The 18,519-nt window shown below is 43.4% G+C and overlaps 1 protein-coding gene across 1 annotated transcript in view; it reads left to right on the forward strand.

Moving 5' to 3' along the window:
• The window catches only part of LOC103268797 (piRNA biogenesis protein EXD1-like), a gene marked incomplete at its 3' end in the record, with an annotated part of 25,699 nt that extends 7,973 nt beyond the window's left edge, over positions 1 to 17,726 (forward strand). Inside the window, exons 3-7 of the mRNA XM_008066389.1 lie at positions 6,707 to 6,775; positions 10,968 to 11,025; positions 11,307 to 11,434; positions 12,625 to 12,683; positions 17,640 to 17,726. Coding sequence (XP_008064580.1) covers positions 6,707 to 6,775; positions 10,968 to 11,025; positions 11,307 to 11,434; positions 12,625 to 12,683; positions 17,640 to 17,726 — 401 coding nt within the window. The remainder of the gene's footprint in view (positions 1 to 6,706; positions 6,776 to 10,967; positions 11,026 to 11,306; positions 11,435 to 12,624; positions 12,684 to 17,639) is intronic.
• Positions 17,727 to 18,519: the final 793 nt, after the last annotated feature.

Raw genomic sequence — 18,519 nt, forward strand, 5'->3', positions numbered from 1 at the left:
GCTACCACGCCCGGCTGATTTTTTGATTTATTGTAGAGATGAGGTCTCCCCAAGTTGGCCAGGCGGGTCTCGAACCTGTGGGCTCAGGCAATCCACTCACCTCGGCCTCCCAAAGTGCAGGATTACAAGCTGAGTCACCAAGCCCGGCCGGAGTTTACATTTCTAACAAGTTAGAAGATAACATTGTACTGCGGAGCCTTTTTTCTTCTTTTTTAATTGATTGTAGCTTCACTTTGAGAGAACCATTGTTTTAAGCAGAAGTAGCAATATGAGCGAATACATAGAGATATGAAAATTTAGCCAGGAGCAGTGGCTCATGCCTATAATCCCAGCACTTTGGGAGGCCGAGGTGAGAGGATTGCCTGAATCCACAGGTTCGAGACAGTGGGCAATTTGGCGAGACCTCATCTCTACAATAAATCAAAAAATTAGCCGGATGTGGTGCCGCATGTCTGTAGTTCCAGCTGCTTGGAAGGCTGAAGCAGAAGGATCGCCTGAATCCAGCAGGTCAAGGCAGCAGTGATCATGAGTGTGCCACTGCACTCCAGCCTGGGTGACAGAGTAACTCTGACTCAAAAAAAACCCACAAAAACAAAACCACAGAGATATGAAAACTTTGTACATTCAGAAAACCTGTGAAAGTTTTAATATGGTGATACGATGAGAGAGAAGGCTGGAGAAGTAGGCACAGGACAGATGAGAAGGATCTTACAAATCATGCTGTTCTAAAAGCAGTGAAGAACAATCTGAAAGATTTTTTAAGTGAGAGACTTAGGAATTTTTAGGTTAGTTGCCTAAAAATCTTCATGCTGTATCAGTTAGGAACCACACTCAGCTGCCTTCAGCGGATTAAACAAATTAGGAAATTATCTTCTCATATAAAAGAAGGCAGGCAGTCCAGGGCTACTGTGACTCTCCCCAAAGTCAGCAAGGACACAGCATTCTTCATCTTTCTGTTTCCACTATCTTTAACACATTACTTCAAACCCCAAGGTTCTATGATAGCTGGTGGAATTACAGAGGACAAGGAGGACTAGGTGTGGTGGCTTACGCCTATAATCCCAGCACTTTGGGATGCTGAGGTGGGAAGACTGAACCCAGAAGTTCAAGACCAGCCTGGGTAATATAACAAGTCCTTGTCTTTTTTTTAATTCTTTTTTTATAAGTGAGTGGCTTTTCTTTCTTTCTTTCTTTCTTTCTTTTTTAAATGTGGAGTACAATTCAGGATTAGGTATATAAATGGTCATCGTATAGGTAAAGTTTGGGCCTCCCTTTGGTCTCTACTTTACCTAGTTTGATGTCAGGTACCTTTATTGATGTTGTGTCTCCCTCACACACACCCCTCATCTCTTAACAAAATGAAGAAAGAAAGAAAAAGGAAAGATAAGAAAGACAAGGAGGGAGGAGTGCTCTTCCTAACTGAGTAGTTCTTAAAAGTCTTGGAAGTCCAATAGACCACTGCTATCTTCAGGGAAACAGGAATGTTGCCAACCTGAATAAATGGCATTGAGTAGACAATGCCATGTGGTCTTTACACAAAACATTCAATCCAGGTGAAATATTTTGTTGTATGTCTCTAGTCTTTAATTACATAGATTTCATAGATTTTATGTAGTTGACATAATATGTTGAATATATCATGTATAGTTTTTTTAAACACTATTACAGCATTTTCTCATGTTATTTGAAACTTCAATTTCATAGCTAACCTTTTTTTTTTTTTTTTTTGAGTTGGAGTTTCACTCTGTCGCCCAGACTGGAGTGCGGTGGCCGCTCCTGGCCACTGCAGCCTCGACCTGCTGGGCTCCTGCTATCCTCTCCCCTCAGCCTTCCAGGTAGCTGGAACGACAGGCGTGCGCTACCACACCCAGCTAATTTTTTGATTTATTGTAGAGATGAGCACCCAGCTAATTTTTTGATTTATTGTAGAGATGAGGTCTCACCAAGTTGCCCAGGCAGGTCTCGAACCCGTGGGCTCAGGCAGTCCACTCACCTCAGCCTCCCAAGGCACGGGATTACAGGCTGAGCCACCAAGCTCGGCTTAGCTAAACATTTTAATGCAAAAAGCTTAAAAAAAATTTTATGCTTAGGAATAGTTCCTAGACATGATATTACTAGCTGAAAGTTATAGCTATTTTATTTTCATTATTATTTTTTTTTGAGTTAGAGTCTCGCTCTGTCACCTAGACTGGAGTGCAATGGCCGCACCCGGCCACCGCAGCCGTGACCTGCTGGGCTCTGGTGATCCTTCTGCCTCAGCCTTCCAGGTAGCTGGAACTACAGGTGCGTGTTACCATACCTGGCTAATTTTTGATTTATTGTAGAGATGAGGTCTCGCCAAGTTGCCCAGGCAGGTCTCGAACCCGCAGGCTCAGGCAATCCACTCACCTCAGCCTCCCAAAGTGCTTGGATTACAGGCTGAGCCACCGAGCCCGGCCAGTTATAGCTATTTTAAATATTTTCTATGCCTATTTTCTTTTAGTTTTGTGTGTGTGTGTGTGTGTGTGTGTGTGTGTGTGTGTGTGTGTTTTGGAGTCTCACTCTGTCACCTAGGCTGCAGTGCAGTGGCACGCTCTCGGCCACCGCAGCCTCAACCAGCTGGGCTCAGGTGATCCTTCTGCCTCAGCCTTCCAAGTAGCTGGAATTACAGGCATGTGCCACCATACCCGGGTAATTTTTTGATTTATTATAGAGATGAGGTCTCACCAAATTGCCCAGACTGGTCTCGAACCCCTGGGCTCAGGCAGTCCTCGCACCTCGGACTCCAAAAATGCTTGGATTATGGGAGTGAGCCACTGCTATGCCTGTTTTCAAATAATTTTTCTTTGATTTTTCCTCTTCTTTTTTTTTTTGGAGTCAGAATCTTACTCTGTCACCCAAGCTCTAGTGCAATAGCATGCTCATGGCCACCACAGCATTGACCTGTTGGGCTCAGGCAATCCTTCCACCTCAGCCTTCCAAGTAGCTAGAACTATAGGTTCATGCCACATGCCCAGCTTACTTTTTATGTATTGTAGCAATGAAGTCTTGCCAAGTTACCCAGGCTGGTCTCAAACTCATGGACTCAGGCAGTCTTCTCACCTCTGCCTCCCAAAGTGCTGGGATTATAGGCGAGAGCCACTGTGCCTGGCCTTCCAAATAATTTTTCTTTTTTTTTTTCTTTGAGTTGGAGTCTCACTCTGTCACCCAGGGTGGAGTGCAGTGGCACGCTCACTGCTACCACAGTCTTGACCTGTTGGGTTCAGGCAATTCTTCCACCTCAGGTTTCCAAGTAGCTGGGACTGTAAGTGTGCACAACCACACCTGGCTAATTTTTTTTTTTTAATTGTAGAGATGAGGTCTTCCAAGTTGTCCAGACTGGTCTCGAACCCGTGGGCTCAGGCAGTGCTCTCACCTTGGCCTCCCAATGTGCTGGGATTATAGGGGGTGAGCCACTGCACCTGGTCCTTCCAAATAATTTTTCTAAAGGGTTGTGTCATTTTACTTTGCTACCAGTAATAGGTGAGTAGATTACAGTAAATAAACTAGAATTGGATTTTTAAAAATTTTGGGGTATATCCTTAATTTTTGCTAGGTTTATAGGCAAAAACTGATACTTCATTTTGATATGTTTTCAAAATATTCCTAAAGAGGTTGAACAGATTTATTTATACTTGCTTACTAATTTTGTGTACTGTTTGAACAAAGCAGGAGTGATATAACTATGACAGCAATGTAAAGGAAGAATTGAAATAGAAATTAGGGAGAGAGAAGAGACAGAAATATCCAGACAATCAAGGGACACAATGAGGGAAAATGATGGGGATGTGAACAAAGGTGTGGCAATTTATGGAAAAGAGAATACAGATTCTCTAAGAACTTAGGAGATGGGATAAGCAAGCTAGTAATCCATTAGATGATAAGCAAAGAACAATGGAAAAGAACTCCTGCATTTATGACTCAGGATTAGGTATACAGTAGTGTTACTAATTGATAGAAATGGAAAACGGAGCAAATTTTTTGATTTATGAGAGAAGATGATTTCAGTTAGAATATCTTTTTTTTCTTTTTTTTTGGTCAGAGTCTCACTGTTTCCCAGGCTGAAGTGCAGAGGCATGCTCACGGCCACCACAGCCTAGACTTGCTGGGCTCAGGCGATCCTTCTGCTTCATCCTTGCTAGTACCTGGAACTACAGGCACATGCCACCACACCCGGCTAATTTTTTTTTTTTGTAATATATTGTAGAGACAAGGTCTCACCATGTTACCCAGGCTGATTACAAACCTGTGGGATCAGGCAGTCCTCTTGCCTCCACTTCCCAAAGTACTGGGATTACAGGTGCAAGTCACCACACCTGGTCAGTTAGAATATCTCATAGGGGCTGGGCATGGTGGCTCATGCCTATAATCCCAGCACTTTGGGAGGCCGAGGTGAGAGAATTGCCTGAGCCCATGGGTTCGAGACCAGCCTGGGCAACTTGGCGAGAGCTCATCTCTACAATAAATCAAAAAATTAGCTGGGCACGATTCCAGCTACTTGGAATGCTGAGGCGGAAAGATTGCCTGAGCCCAGCAGGTAGAGGCTGTGGTGGCCGTGAGCATGCCACTCACTCCAACCTGGGCAACAGAATGAGACTCCAACTAAAAAAAAAAGATTATCTTATAGGAAATCTGTTCTTAGTTGGAAATGTGAAAGGAGCTCAGAGGAATAGTTCACACAGGAGAAATGAATGTCACAACTAGGAGGTGGTTATGATCATGATCATGATCATGATCATTCAAGGAGAAAGAAAAAGGAAGAAGGACATAATATTGAGGACCATCGATGTATAAGGAGCAAGCAGAAGTGGTAGAGACAGCTAGAAAGACTAGAAGGAGAAAATCAGGGATCCAGTATGGCAGTGGTTATGAGTGTCAAAATCACTGAGGCCTGCTGGGTGTGGTAGCTCATGCCTGTAATCCCAGCACTTCAGGAGGCAGAGACGAGAGGATTGCCTAAACCTATGGGTTCTAGACCAGCCTAGACAACTTGGTGAGACCTCATCTCTACAATAAGTCAAAAAAAGTAGCTGGATATGGTGGTGCATGCCTATGGTTCCAGCTACTTGGAAGGCTGAGGCAGAAGGATCACCTGAGCCCAGCAGGTCGAGGCTGTGGTGGCCGTGGGCATGCCACTGCACTCTAGCCAGGGTGACAAAGTGAGACTCCTACTCAAAAAAAAAAAAAAAAAATCACTGAGACCTGAGTATGAATTCTGACTGTTTTTTTCTGGCAGTGTAACCATGAGCTAGTTATTCAACCTTTCTGAGCCTCAGATTCCTCCACAGTGGAGATAATGAAATATCTGCCTCTGCTGGGCTCTGTGGCTCACACCTGTAATCCTAGCACTTTGGGAGGCCTAGGTAATAGTAGTCAAGGCCAGCCTGGGCAACTTGGTGAGACCTTGTCTCTACAATAAATCAAGAAAAACTAGCCAGGTGTGGTGGCACATACCTGTAGTTCCAGCTACTTGGAAGGCTGAGGGAGAAGGATCGCCTGAGGCCATAGGTCAAGGCTGCGGTGGCCATGAAAGTGCCACTACACTCCAACCTGGGTGATAGAGTGCGACTCCGATTCAAAAAGAAAAAAGGAAAGAAAAGTCGAGCCGGGCTCAGTGGCTCAGCCTGTAATCCCGCGCCTTTGGGAGGCTGAGGTGAGTGGATTGCCTGAGCCCATGGGTTCGAGACCCGCATGGGCAGCGAGACCTCATCTCTACAATAAATCAAAAAACCAGCCGGGTGTGGTAGCGCATGCCTGTAATTCCGGCTACTTGGAAGGCTGAGGCGGAAGGATCGCCGGAGCCCAGCAAGTCGAGGCTGTGGTGGCCGGGAGCGGCCACTGCAGTCCAGTCTGGGCGACAGAGTGAGACTCCAACTCAAAAAAAAAAAAAAAAAAAAGTCAATATAGGCAGATAGTATGGTGCGTGACTCAGAGTGGGTGCTCAATATCGTAGCTCTAGGTAATCAGTAGGAAAATAACTAAACACAAAAAAATGTCCTGTAAGCCAAAGAAGAAAGAACAGTATTGTCAAAGGTTGCCAGAAAATCAAATAAGATGAGACTGCAAAACTTTTTTTTTTATTTGACAGATGGGTAATTGGTGATCTTTAACCCTTGTAAGGGTATATTCATTGAAATAGTGAAGCTGGAGCTCAATTATTTGAACTACTGATAAGTGTGGAAATACACAGTTATACTTCCATCTAGAAAAAAGGCAGCATATTGTAGACTTCTCCTAATTTCATAATCTACTCACAGAAGAGCCAGGAGTTGACTTGTTGTCCTCGATAATATTTTTGAGCATGCAGCAGGCTGTGGACTCTGAAGTAGTCGGTTGCCTTAAAAATTTATCTGCAGTTAGATGGAGTAAAATAAATAGAAATATAGTTAATAGATAGTCCTTAGCCCCCAAAGCCTTAGCATCTTCTCAGGAGAATTTGGAATTCAGTGTACTACTACTGCTGCCCTTTTCAGTTTCTCTTGGACCATAGTGAGGTTTACTCTGGTTTTTTGTACTACTTACTTCAAGTATACAGCTTTGTAATTTATTATTGAGTCTTCATTTCTTGAGGAAAAGAGTGTGGGAATTTTTATAAAACTCAGATTTGGGCAATTTTGGGAGGCATCATATTTTCTAATGGTTTTAGAATTAGCATTTTATTAACCAAATGAATTGTTTTCTGTGACAGTGAAGAACATGGAGACAGGCCGAAGTGTCCCAGGAGTGAAGATGTTTTTTGGGCATGAGATTGTGAATGGTGAGAGTTCCATGTCTCCTGAATGCTGTTATTGGGATCCATAAGAGTAGTAAACTTACTGCTCTGCCCCATTCCAATATTTGAAATGAAATGGTGTGTTGTCTTACCTTTAATATTGCATTTGTGAATTCTTAAAGTTGGTATTTGAGAATTGACCCTTCTCTTACTGCTTCTGTGGGTACTCTGTGAGCAGAATAGTCTTCTAGAATTGTAATTATTTTGGTTTTACCATGCCAGGCCTCCTGGTGCTCATGAAGTTAGGAACCCAAACAGGAAGGAATTGTTTTGCTAAGCAAGCCATTCAAATGCTGCAGCTTCACAGTCCATTCACAATTCCTTATCTGAAACATTACAGCCAAATGTCTCAGAATCCAACATTGTTCTGGAATTTTAGAAAATGTAACACAGAGTATATATACTGTTCATATTACATAATACCTTAAAAAAATCTGAACAGCACTCTATAATACAACACATTTCTTTAGAGAAACAGGTAGATAATCATACCAAGTAGAATAAATAGGTCTATAAATAGCATGTTAAGTCAGGTTTTGTCACCACAAGAGTTATAACAAAATTTTTATTTATTTATTTATTTATTTTATTTTTTGAGTTCGAGTCTCACTGTGTCACCCAGGCTGGAGGGCAGTGGCACACTCCTGACCACCGCAGCCTTGACCTGCTGGGCTCCGGCGATCCTTCCGCGTCAGCCTTCTGAGTAGCCGGAACTACAGACGCGCACTACCACGCCCGGCTAATTTTTGATTTGTAGAGGTGAGTTCTCGCCATGTTGCCATGGGTCTCGAACCCACGGGCTCAGAAAATCCACTTGCCTCAGCCTCCCAAAGTGCTGGGATTATAGGCTGAGCCACCAAGCCCGGCCTATAACAAAATATTAACTTTTGGATTTGGGAATTGCAGAAAACATCCCTGTTCTTTATTTCTGCTAGCACAAACCACTGAACAAGAGTAGGTACAATTGTTTGCCAGAAAGAGTGGCTGTAGAAGCTCATCTGGTCACTGTAGTGTGCTTCAGACAGGTCAAGTAGGATAAGAGAAAACAGCATTTCTTACTTTCAAGGACTCAAGAGCTTCTGCTTCTGCCCTCCAAGGAAGAGTAAAGTTAGTAACTGGCTGGAGGGGCCAAAGGAATGGGAGCTCTGGAACCTCTTAGGCTGTGCATTTCTCACCTTTGGGGCACATCTGAGGAAAGGATAGGACTACTATAAATAAGAATTTACTACTGCTTAGAAGATTGCTTTGCTTTGTGAGAAAACTAGAACGTACGAAGAGATGGAAATCTCACCAAATTAATGACTGCCAGTGCAGAATCACTTCACGGTAGCCAAGTCTAGACAACTACCTAACCATCCTTTCTCACTGAATATGCTTTTTATGACTGGGCATAGTGGCTCACACGTATAATCCCAGCACTTTGGGAGGCAGAGGCCAGAGGATTGCCTGAGGAGCCCAGGGGTTTGAGACTAGCCTGGGCAACTTGGCAGGACCTCGTCTCTACAATAAATCAAAAGTTAGCTGGGTGTGGTGGCTCATGCCTGTGGTTTCACGTATTTGGGAGACTGAAGTGGAAGGGTCACTGGAGCCCAGCAGGTCAAGGCTGCAGTGGCCATGAGTGTGCCACTGCCCTCCAGCCTGAGTGACAGAGTGAGACTCCAACTCACAAAAAACCAAAACGAAAGCAAACAAACAAACAATAAATAAATAAATAAAACAAAAAGGACCCGGGCACAGTGGCTCATGCCTATAATTACAGCATGAAACCGGACTCGGTGGCTCAGCCTGTAATCCTGCGCCTTTGGGAGGCTGAGGTGAGTGGATTGCCTGAACCCACGGGTTCGAGACCCACCTGGGCAACTTGGTAAGACCTCATCTCTACAATAAATCAAAAATTAGCTGGGCGTGGTAGCGCGTGCCTGTAGTTCCAGCTACTTGGAAGGCTGAGGCGGAAGGATCGCCATCACCCAGCAGGTTGAGGCTGCGGTGGCTGGGAGTGGCCACTGCACTCCAGTCTGGGCAACAGAGTGAGACTCCAACTCAAAAAAAAATAATTCCAGCACGTTGGGAGGCCAAGGTGAGAGGATTGCCTGAGTCCACAGGCTCAAGACCAGCCTGGGCAACTTGGCAAGACCTCATCTCAACAATAAATTTAAAAAATTAGCCAGGTATGGTGGTGCAGGCTTGTAGTTCCAGCTACTTGGAAGGCTGAGGCAGAAGATTCACCTGAGCCCAGCAGATCAATGTTGCGGTGGCTGTGAGCAGTGTGCCACTGCCCTCCAGTCTGGGCGACAGAGTAAGACTCCAACTCAAAATAATAATAATAATAAATAATAATAATAATAATTTTCAATATGACGATGGATAGTGGGTCATCAAAAATTTTAGTGAATTTTACTTTTCTCTGCCCCAGATTCAATACTTTAAGATAGTGCAGAGAAAAGAGACATTTGAGTGGGGGCATGGTGGCTCACGCCTATAATCCCAGCACTTTGGGAGGCTGAGTGAGAGGATTGACTGAAACCATGGGTTCAAGACCTCATCTCTCTCTTTTTTTTTTTTTTGGAGTCGCACTACGTCACTTATGCTGGAGTACAGTGGCATGCTCACAACCACCCCAGTATCGACCTGCTGGGCCCTGTGATCTTTTCATCTCAGCCTTCCAAGTAGCTGGAACTACAGGCGTGCGCTATTGCACTTGGCTAATTTTTGATTTATTGTAGAGACGACGTCTTGCCAAGTTGCTCAGACTGGTCTCGAACCCACAAGCTCAGGAAATCCACTCGCTTTGGTCTCTCAAAGTGCTGGGATTACAGGCTGAACCTCTGAGCCTGACCTGAGACCTCATCTCTACAATAAATCCAAAAATTAGCTGGGCATGGTGGTACATGTCTGTAGTTCCAGCTACTTGGAAGGCTGAGGTGGAAGGATCATCTCAGTCCAGCAGGTCGAGACTGCAGTGGCCATGATTGTGTCACTGCACTCCAGCCTGGACAACAGAGTGAGACTTTAACTTAAAAAAAAAAAAAAAAAAGGCCGGGCTTGGTGGCTCAGCCTGTAATCCCATGCTTTGGGAGGCCCAGGTGAGTGAATTACCTGAGCCTGCGGGTTCAAGACCCGCCTGGGCAACTTGGCGAGACCTCATCTCTACAATAAATCAAAAAAATTAGCCGGGTGTGGTAGCACGCGCCTGTAATTCCAGTAACTTGGAAAGCTGAGGCAGAAGGATTGCCGGAGCCCAGCAAGTCGAGGCTGCGGTGGCTGGGAGTGGCCACTGCACTCCAGTCTGGGTGACAGAATGAGACTCCAACTCAAAAAAAAAAGGTATTTGAAACACAGAGGCTTTTTCCTTGGAAGATACCTAAATGTACTTCATTGAAACTAATGGTAAGATACACTTTTACTTATTGCACTGTAAGAAAGAAAAAGAAGCTGCCAATTACAATGTGTTTCTTAGAATCAATGAAATAGCCAGGCTCAGTGGCTCATGCCTGTAATCCCAGAACTTTGGGACACTGAGGCAAGAGAATTGCCTGAGCCCAGGGATTTGAGACCAGCCTGGGCAACATGGCGAGACCTCATCTCTACTGTAAATCAAAAAATTAGCCCAATGAGGTATAGCGTGTGCCTTCCAGCTACTTGGAAGACTGAGGCAGAAGGATCACCTGAGCCCAGTAGGAGGCTGTGGTGGCCATGAGCGTGCCACTGTACTCCAGCCTAGGTGACAGAGTCCCTGACTCAAAAAATAAATAAATAAAAATAAAATACTTCAGAATCTCCATGGTATAAGTCTCTCATAATTCCTTTTGGATTTCCCTTTTAGCCTTCATTACCTTTTATGTCACTGAACTATTAATGTACCAGCTTGAATGTGTCAACCTGGGAGAGTGGCAGGGACAGATGTGAATAATTTAAGGGAAAACCCTCAAACAGTACATGGTGTGGGGGAAGGTACTTTAGAACTGGAATGAGTGGGTAAGAAATCTCTAGAACCAGTGTCATTGACCACAACAGTGCCCTGAAACACAAAGGGTAAAGGGAATATATAGACAAGTTCCTAATCTTGCTAGATAAGTGTACTGTTTGCAATACATAGTCAAACTGGGTGTGTGGGGCTGGGAGCACGAATTGCTTTCAGATTGAAGACTCTGTTGGAAACCATCTGGTTATTTTACAGTGGAACTGGTGGATGAAATGGAGCAAGGTACAGTGAGAGAAAAGCCATCTTCTCTTAGGTATGATGAAATACTTTTCTTAATTATGACATTTCCCAAATGTGCACATTAGGATAGAAAGTCTGGACTCTATCACTAGCTGCTGGATTCCTAAAATGGTGTCAGGAAATAGAGAAGAAAAATATAGATGTTTTCTTCCATTTTTAGATAGCACCCTCAAGCCAATGTAAGCAGTGAAGTGGGTGCTACAGTTAATGGAGGCCACAGTCCTTACCAGTAATATGTGGCAAAATCAGCAACATAGAACAAGTTCACCTGAGTGTTGTTTTTTGTAAGGATAGTCTAAATACAGAAAGATCCAGGATGGATAAAATGAAAAATGAAGACCTATATGTATGTGAGCCTGCTTCTCCTGCCCCAGAGGCACCAACCAATTCTCTGCTGAAGGACCTCAAATACAGCCCATCAGGTGAGTACTGGGGCTCTGAATTTTCTAGACTCCATCTATTTTGGTTCAGGAATCTTTAGAGGTGGCATAACCCAAAATCAAGATTCTATTTTTAATTTTTTCATTCTACAGGATATACTAGTAGATTAGATGTGGACGCGAGAAACAGGAAGGAATAATGGATGACCAGGGGTTTTGGCCTGAGCAGCCAGAAGTATGGAGTTGCTATTAAACTGAGACAGGAACGACTATAGGTGGAAAAGGTTTTGGGGAGATGATTAGGCATTCAGTTTTGGTCAACTTAAGTTTGGCCGAGTGCAGTGGCTCATACCTGTAATCCCAGCACTTAGGGAAGTGAGAGGATTGTCTGAACCCACAGGTTCGAGAACAGCCTAGGAACATGGAGAGACCTCATCTCTACAATAAAATAAAAAAATTAGTCAGGGGTAGTGGCACACACCTGTAGTTCCAGCTACTTGGAAGGCTGAGGCAGAAGGATTGCCTGAGCCCTGCAGGTCAATGCCGCGATGGCTGTGATTGTGCCTCTACACTCCAGCCTGGGCAACAGAATGAGACTCTGACTCAAAAAAACAACAAAAAAAAATCTGTATGTCTTGGTATTTGAAATACAAACCTCTGAGGTGGGAAATATTACTGAATTATCACAGAAAATTAATAAATAATTCTATTTGTAAGATTATCAGCCAGGCGTGGTGGCTCATGCCTATAATCCCAGCACTTTGGGAGGTTGAGGTGATAGGATTGCCTGAGATCACAGGTTCGAGACCAGCCTGGGCAACATGGTGAGACCTTGTCTGTATAATGAATTTTAAAAAAATCAGCCAGGCATGGTGGTGCATGCCTGTAGTTCCGGCTACTTGGAAGGCTGAGGCGGAAGGATCGCCGGAGCCCAGCAGGTCGAGGCTGTGGTGGCCATGAGCATGCCACTGCACTCCAGCCTGGGTGACAGAGTGAGAATCCAACTTAAAAAAATATGTATATATTAACATTGGTGGGGCTTTGTTCATTCTCAATTGACCGGATGTTAATTAGCATTCTCTGTGTGATGGGTTGATGCGAGTGATCATAAAATAACATTAGATATTTGAGTTGCAGTTGAATAGGAGCATAAATGTCTGGCCAAAATTAGTTAGAAGACTATTCTGTTGCCAAGGAAGAAAAATATATCTAATACCATCCTTGTCTTATAGAGGAGGAGGAGGTGACATACACAGTCATTAATCAGTTCCAGCAGAAGTTTGGTGCTGCAGTAAGTATTGTCCTCAATCATTCCCAGTATTGTCTGTATATAGGTATTATGTCTGTGTCTCAATTTTTTTATTATAAAATCTTTGATAGTTTTCTTATTAATTCAACAAAATAAGCCAGGCTCGGTGGCTCAGCCTATAATCCCACACCTTTCGGAGGCTGAGGTGAGTAGATTGCCTGAGCCCGCGGATTCAAGACCCGCCTGGGCAGCAAGACCTCATCTCTACAATAAATCAAAAAATTAGCCAGGCATGGTAGCGCGCACCTGTAGTTCCAGCTACTGGGAAGGCTGAGGCAGAAGGATCACCGGAGCCCAACGGGTCGAGGCTGCGGTGGCTGGGAGCGACCACTGCACTCCAGTCTGGGTGCGACCACTGCACTCCAGTCTGGGTGACAGAGTGAGACTCCAACTCAAAAAAAAAAAATTAAATATAATCCACATGCCATATAGTTCACCTATTTAAAATGTACAGTTCAAGCAGGCATGGTGGCTCACACCTGTAATCCCAGCACTTTGGGAGACAGAGGCGAGAGGATTGTATGAGTTCGGCATTCAAGACCAGCCTGGGCAAGTTGGCAAGACCTTGTCTCTACAATATTTTCAAAGAATTAGCTGGACATGGTGGTGCGTGCCTATAGTTCCAGCTACTTGGAAGGCTGAGGAGAGAGGATTGCCTGAACCCAGCACATCAAGACTGTGGTGGCCACGAGTGTGACACTGTACTCTAGCCTGGCTGAGTGAGACTCCATCTAAAAAAAAAATAAAAATAAAAATAAGGCCAGGCTAGGTGACTCAGCCTGTAATCTCAGCACTTTGGGAGGCCGACGCGAGTGGACTGCCTGAGCCTTTGGGTTTGAGACCACCCTGGGCAACTTGGTGGGACCTATCTCTACAATAAATCAAAAAATTAACTGGGCATGGTAGCCTGTGCCTGTAGTTCCAGCTACATGGAAGGCTGAGGTGGAAGGATCGCCAGAGCCCAGCAGGTCAACACCGGGGTGGCCGTGAGTATGCCACTGCACTGAGCCTGGGCGACAGAATGAGACTCCAACTCAAAAATAAATGAATAAATAAATAAATAAATAAAAATATAGCCAGGTGTGGTGGCTCAACCTGTAATCCTAGCACTTTGGGAGGCCAAGGTGAGAGCATTGTCTGAGCCCAGGAGTTCAAGACCAGCCTGGGCAACTTGGTGAGACTTTGTCTCTCTACAATAAATTAAAAAATAAAAATAAACTGGGCATGGTAGTACATGCCTGTAGTTCCAACTACTTGGAAGGCTGAGGCAGATAGATCACCTGGGTTCAGCAGGGAGAGGCTGTGGTGGCCATGAGTGTGCCACTACACTCCAGCCTAGTTAACAGAGTGAGACTCCAACTCAAAAAAAAAGTCGGCTGGGTGCAGTGGCCTGAATCCAGCAGGTCAAGGCTGTGATGGCCATGAGCATGCCACTGCACTCCAGCCTGGGTGACAGAGTGAGACTTCAACTCAAAAAAATAAATAAAATAAAATGTACAGTTCACTGGCTTTTACTGTATTTACAGAATTTTGTACATCATCATAATGAATTTTAGAGTATTTTCAATACCCCAGAACAAAACTTCATGCCCCTTGTCACTCCCAAACCCCCCTCAGCCTCTGACAACCACTAATCCACTTTTTGTCTCTACAGATTTGTGTGTTCAGGACATTTTATATAAATGGGATCATACAATACATGATCATTTTTGTGATTAGCTTTGTTTACTTAGCATAATGTTTTCATGGGTCATTCACTCTGTCGTTTGTATCAATATTTTACTTATTTTTATTGCCAAATAATCTATTTTATGGATATAATATATTTTATGTAGCCATTCACCATTTGATGGATTTTTCAATTGTTCCTGCCTTTTGGCTACTGTGAATAATGCTATGGTGAACGTTCACCTACATGTTTTTTTTTTGTTGTTGTTGTTTTGTTTTTTGGGTTTTTTTTTTGAGTTGGAGTCTCACTCTGTCACCCAGGCTGGAGTGCAGTGTCCGCTCCCAGCCACCGCAGCCTCGACCTGCTGGGCTCCGGCGATCCTTCCACCTCAGCCTTCCAAGGAGTCGGAATTACAGGCATGCGCTACCACGCCCGGCTGATTTTTTGATTTATTGTAGAGATGAGGTCTCGCTGCCCAGGCGGGTCTTGAACCCGCGGGCTCAGGCAATCCACTAACCTCAGCCTCCCAAAGGCACAGAATTACAGGCTGAGCCACCGAGCCCGGCTCACGTACATGTTTTTGGGTAGACATATGTTTTTATTTATCTTGGATAGATGCCTAGCAGTGAAATTGCTAGAACATATGATGACTCTATATTTAACTTTTTTGAGAATGGCCAGACTGTTTTCCAAAGCTGCTTACCATTTTACATTTCTATCAGTAGTATATAAGGGTTCCAATCTCTACATCTTTGTCAGCACCTGTTATTATCTGTCATTTTGACTTTAGCCATCCTGGTAGATGTAAAGTGGTATGTCATTGTGATTTGATTTCAATTTTTCTGATAGCTAATGATGTTGAACCTCTTTCCATGAGCATACTTATATACTTGTGCCCATTTGTGTAATTTCTTTGGATAAATATCTATTTAGCTTTTTTGCCATTTTTAATTGAGTTGTAATGCTTCTATTTATCATTGAGTTGTAAGAATTCTTTATGTATCAGCAGATTTGTTTTAAAGGGTCAATGATAACAATAATGAAAAAATGGGGTAAGAACTTTTGCTCTAGAAGTTTGAGGAGGTAGTTAGAAATTCTTATCAAGCCAGGCGCAATGGCTCAAGCCTATAATCCCAGCACTTTGGGAGGCCGAGGTGAGGGAATTGCCTGAACCCACAGGTTCTAGAATAGCCTGGGCAACTTGCAAGACCTCATCTCTACAATAAATAAAAAAATTAGCCAGGCATGGTAGCATGTCCCTGTAGTTCTGGCTATTTGAAAGGCTGAGCCGGAAGGATCACCTGAGTCCTGCAGGTCGATGCTGGGATGGCCGTGAGCATGCCACTACACTCCAGCCTGGGCGACAGAGTGAGACTCCAACTCAAAAAAAAAAAAAAATTCTTATCAACAGGGAAATCTAGCTTTTTTTGCCACTGCTGCAACTTTTTGTTGCTCAAGGATGAAACTGAAATTCAGTCCCCTTTTCTCATCATTGATGAGAGATGCTCAAAATATAGAACACTTGATGCTTTCTAGAATAAAATATTGTGCTAGTATAAGTTGGTATGCCCGTCTATTCTCTAGTAATGTACCTACCTATAAAATGGGGAGATGCTAGGCATACTAGTGGCTTTGCTCTTTCAGTCTCAACACTTTGGGAGGTCAAGGTGGGAGGATTACATGAGCCCAGGAGTTTGAGACCAGCTTGGACAACATAGTGAGAACCCCTCCCATCTCTACATGAAATTTTTAAAAATTGGCATGGCATATTGGCACATGCCTATAGTCCCAGCTACTCAGAAGGATGAGGTGGGAAGACTGCATAAGCCCAGGAGTTGGAGGTTGTGGTAAGCCATGATGGTGCCACTGCACTACGGCCTGGATGACAGAGTGAGACCCTGACTCAAAAATAAAATAAAATGGGGAGAATCTTATATCATGCAGATATTTTTTTTTTTAGTTTAAAATATTTCCTTTTATCTCATCATTTTAAAAGTGGGAATTATAGAAATAAGCTGATTTTTTTTTCATTAATCGGTATTTTTTATTATGGTTTTGTGGGGTACAGTTAAGGGTTAGGTGTACAATGACGTTTCATTCAGGCACCCTGTAGATAAGAAGTGTTTTCCCATCCCCCGACAGATATTTGCTACTGTTAATCCCATCCCCCTCCCCCCCATTCATGCAGATATTTTTATATCATATAGATGAAGGATTTTAGAATCACATGTTTAGGATAAGATTATAGATAATCAGGCCATTGCCTTACTGGACTCTGATTTGGCCATGTGCTCTTTGAGCTATGGCCAGGCTATGTTTTTTTTTTTTTTTTTTCAATTGTGTTGGAGTCTCACTCTGTTGCTCAGGCTAGTGTGCAGTAGTACGCTCACAGCCACTGTAGCCTCAACCTGCTGGGCTCAGGCAATCCTTCCACCTCAGCCTTCCGAGAAGCTGGAACTACAGACACACACCACCACACCTGGCTAATTTATTTATTTATTGTAGAGATGAGGTCTTGCCAAGTAGCCCAGGCTGGTCTTGAACCTGTGGGCTCAGGCAATCCTCTCACCTCAGCCTCCCAAAGTGCTGGGATTATTGGCATGAGCCACTGTGCCAGGCCTCAGGCCATATTCTCTTAAGCTTTGGTCCCCTCCCTTAACTTGGGAAGGTGAATCTCTTCTTTTTCTCTCTCTTTCTGATTTAGTTTTTAAATAAACTATATTTTCTAATTTAAAAAAAGTTTATGGATAATCAAAGTACAAGAGTGTCTTCCTAGGTACCACTAGTTCAATTTTGAGTTCTATGACTTCAAGACCTGAAGGGACCTACTGGGTCCTTATTTCTGTCATTCTGAACAGTAGATACTGTGAGACTTAGGCACTACATGTGCTCCTTTAGGTACAGTAAATTGCCCTGTGTTAGAGGATGACATTGTTTGCATGAGGAATCTCGTCATAAAAATTAGAATTCTTTCTTGACAGCATCAGTGGTAACAAGGTGTCTGAGTTTTCAACTCTTTTTAGCATTTGGGGTATGAATGAGTTAGTTTCCAGGTGTGGAATAATTTTGCTAAAACTAAAAAGATGATCGGAAGTGTTCAGTGATGATTTATGTGTATATGTGAAACAAACTCTATGTTTTGGATTAATCAATGCTTTAAAAACATGATCCACTTTGTTTATCACTAGCCATTTTACTAACCATTTATGATGTTATAATGCCAACATTTTTTCCTTGGAGATTTTTCCTTTTCTTCTATTTCTTTCCAGATGCTCCACATCAAGAAGCAGAGTGTCCTGAGTGTGGCATCCGAAGGAACTAATGTGTGTCGTCATGGGAAATTGTGTTGGCTTCAGGTACGAGATTGTTGTTTTTTGTTTTGTTTTGAGAAACAGGGTTTTGTTCTGTCATCCTAGCTGGAGTGCAGTGGTACAATCATAGCTCACTGTAACCTCAAACTCCTAGGCTCAAGCAATCCTATCATTTCAGCCTTCTAAGTAACTCGGACTACAGACATGCTGTCATACCTGGTGAACGTTTTTATTTTTTGTGGAGACAGGGTCTCATTATGTTGCCCAGGCTGGTCTCAAATTCCTGTCCTCAAGTGATTCTCCTGTTTCAGCCTCCCAAAGTGCTGGGATTATACACATGAGCTACCATATCCGGCTGAAAACTTTTTCTTTCGAAATAATTATAGGTTCACTGTAGATGTATTTATTTACACCAAAAAATCAAAGGCAAAGATAGATTTATTTGTTTATTTATTTATTTATATATTTTGAGTTGTCTCCCAGGTTGGAGACTCTGACTCAAAAAAAAGTTTCTTCTCTTCTGGGGTTATAGCTATGCACAGTAGGTTTCTACCACATCGTTTTAGTTTCCCTGGACTGTGAGACCTGGAACTGGGAGAAAGAAGATGAGGGTCCCCATTATATCAAAAGAAGTTTGTGGTGAGCCTTGAATAGCTAGAAGACTAGAGGATGGGTAGCCACTGTCAGAGCCAATCCAGAAGAATCAGTATTTAAGGGTGATCAAGAGAGCAGGCTGAATCATTAGCCAGTGTCTTCTATGCTTTGAGTCGGGATCTATCTCCACTCACTGAGAGAATATTTATTTATTTATTTTTGAGTTGGATTTTCACTCCATCAC

Source organism: Carlito syrichta, unplaced genomic scaffold (genome assembly GCF_000164805.1).
Source record: "Carlito syrichta isolate Samal-C Ts95f unplaced genomic scaffold, Tarsius_syrichta-2.0.1 Scaffold308903, whole genome shotgun sequence".
In the NCBI taxonomy this organism is placed as follows: Eukaryota; Metazoa; Chordata; class Mammalia; order Primates; family Tarsiidae; genus Carlito; species Carlito syrichta.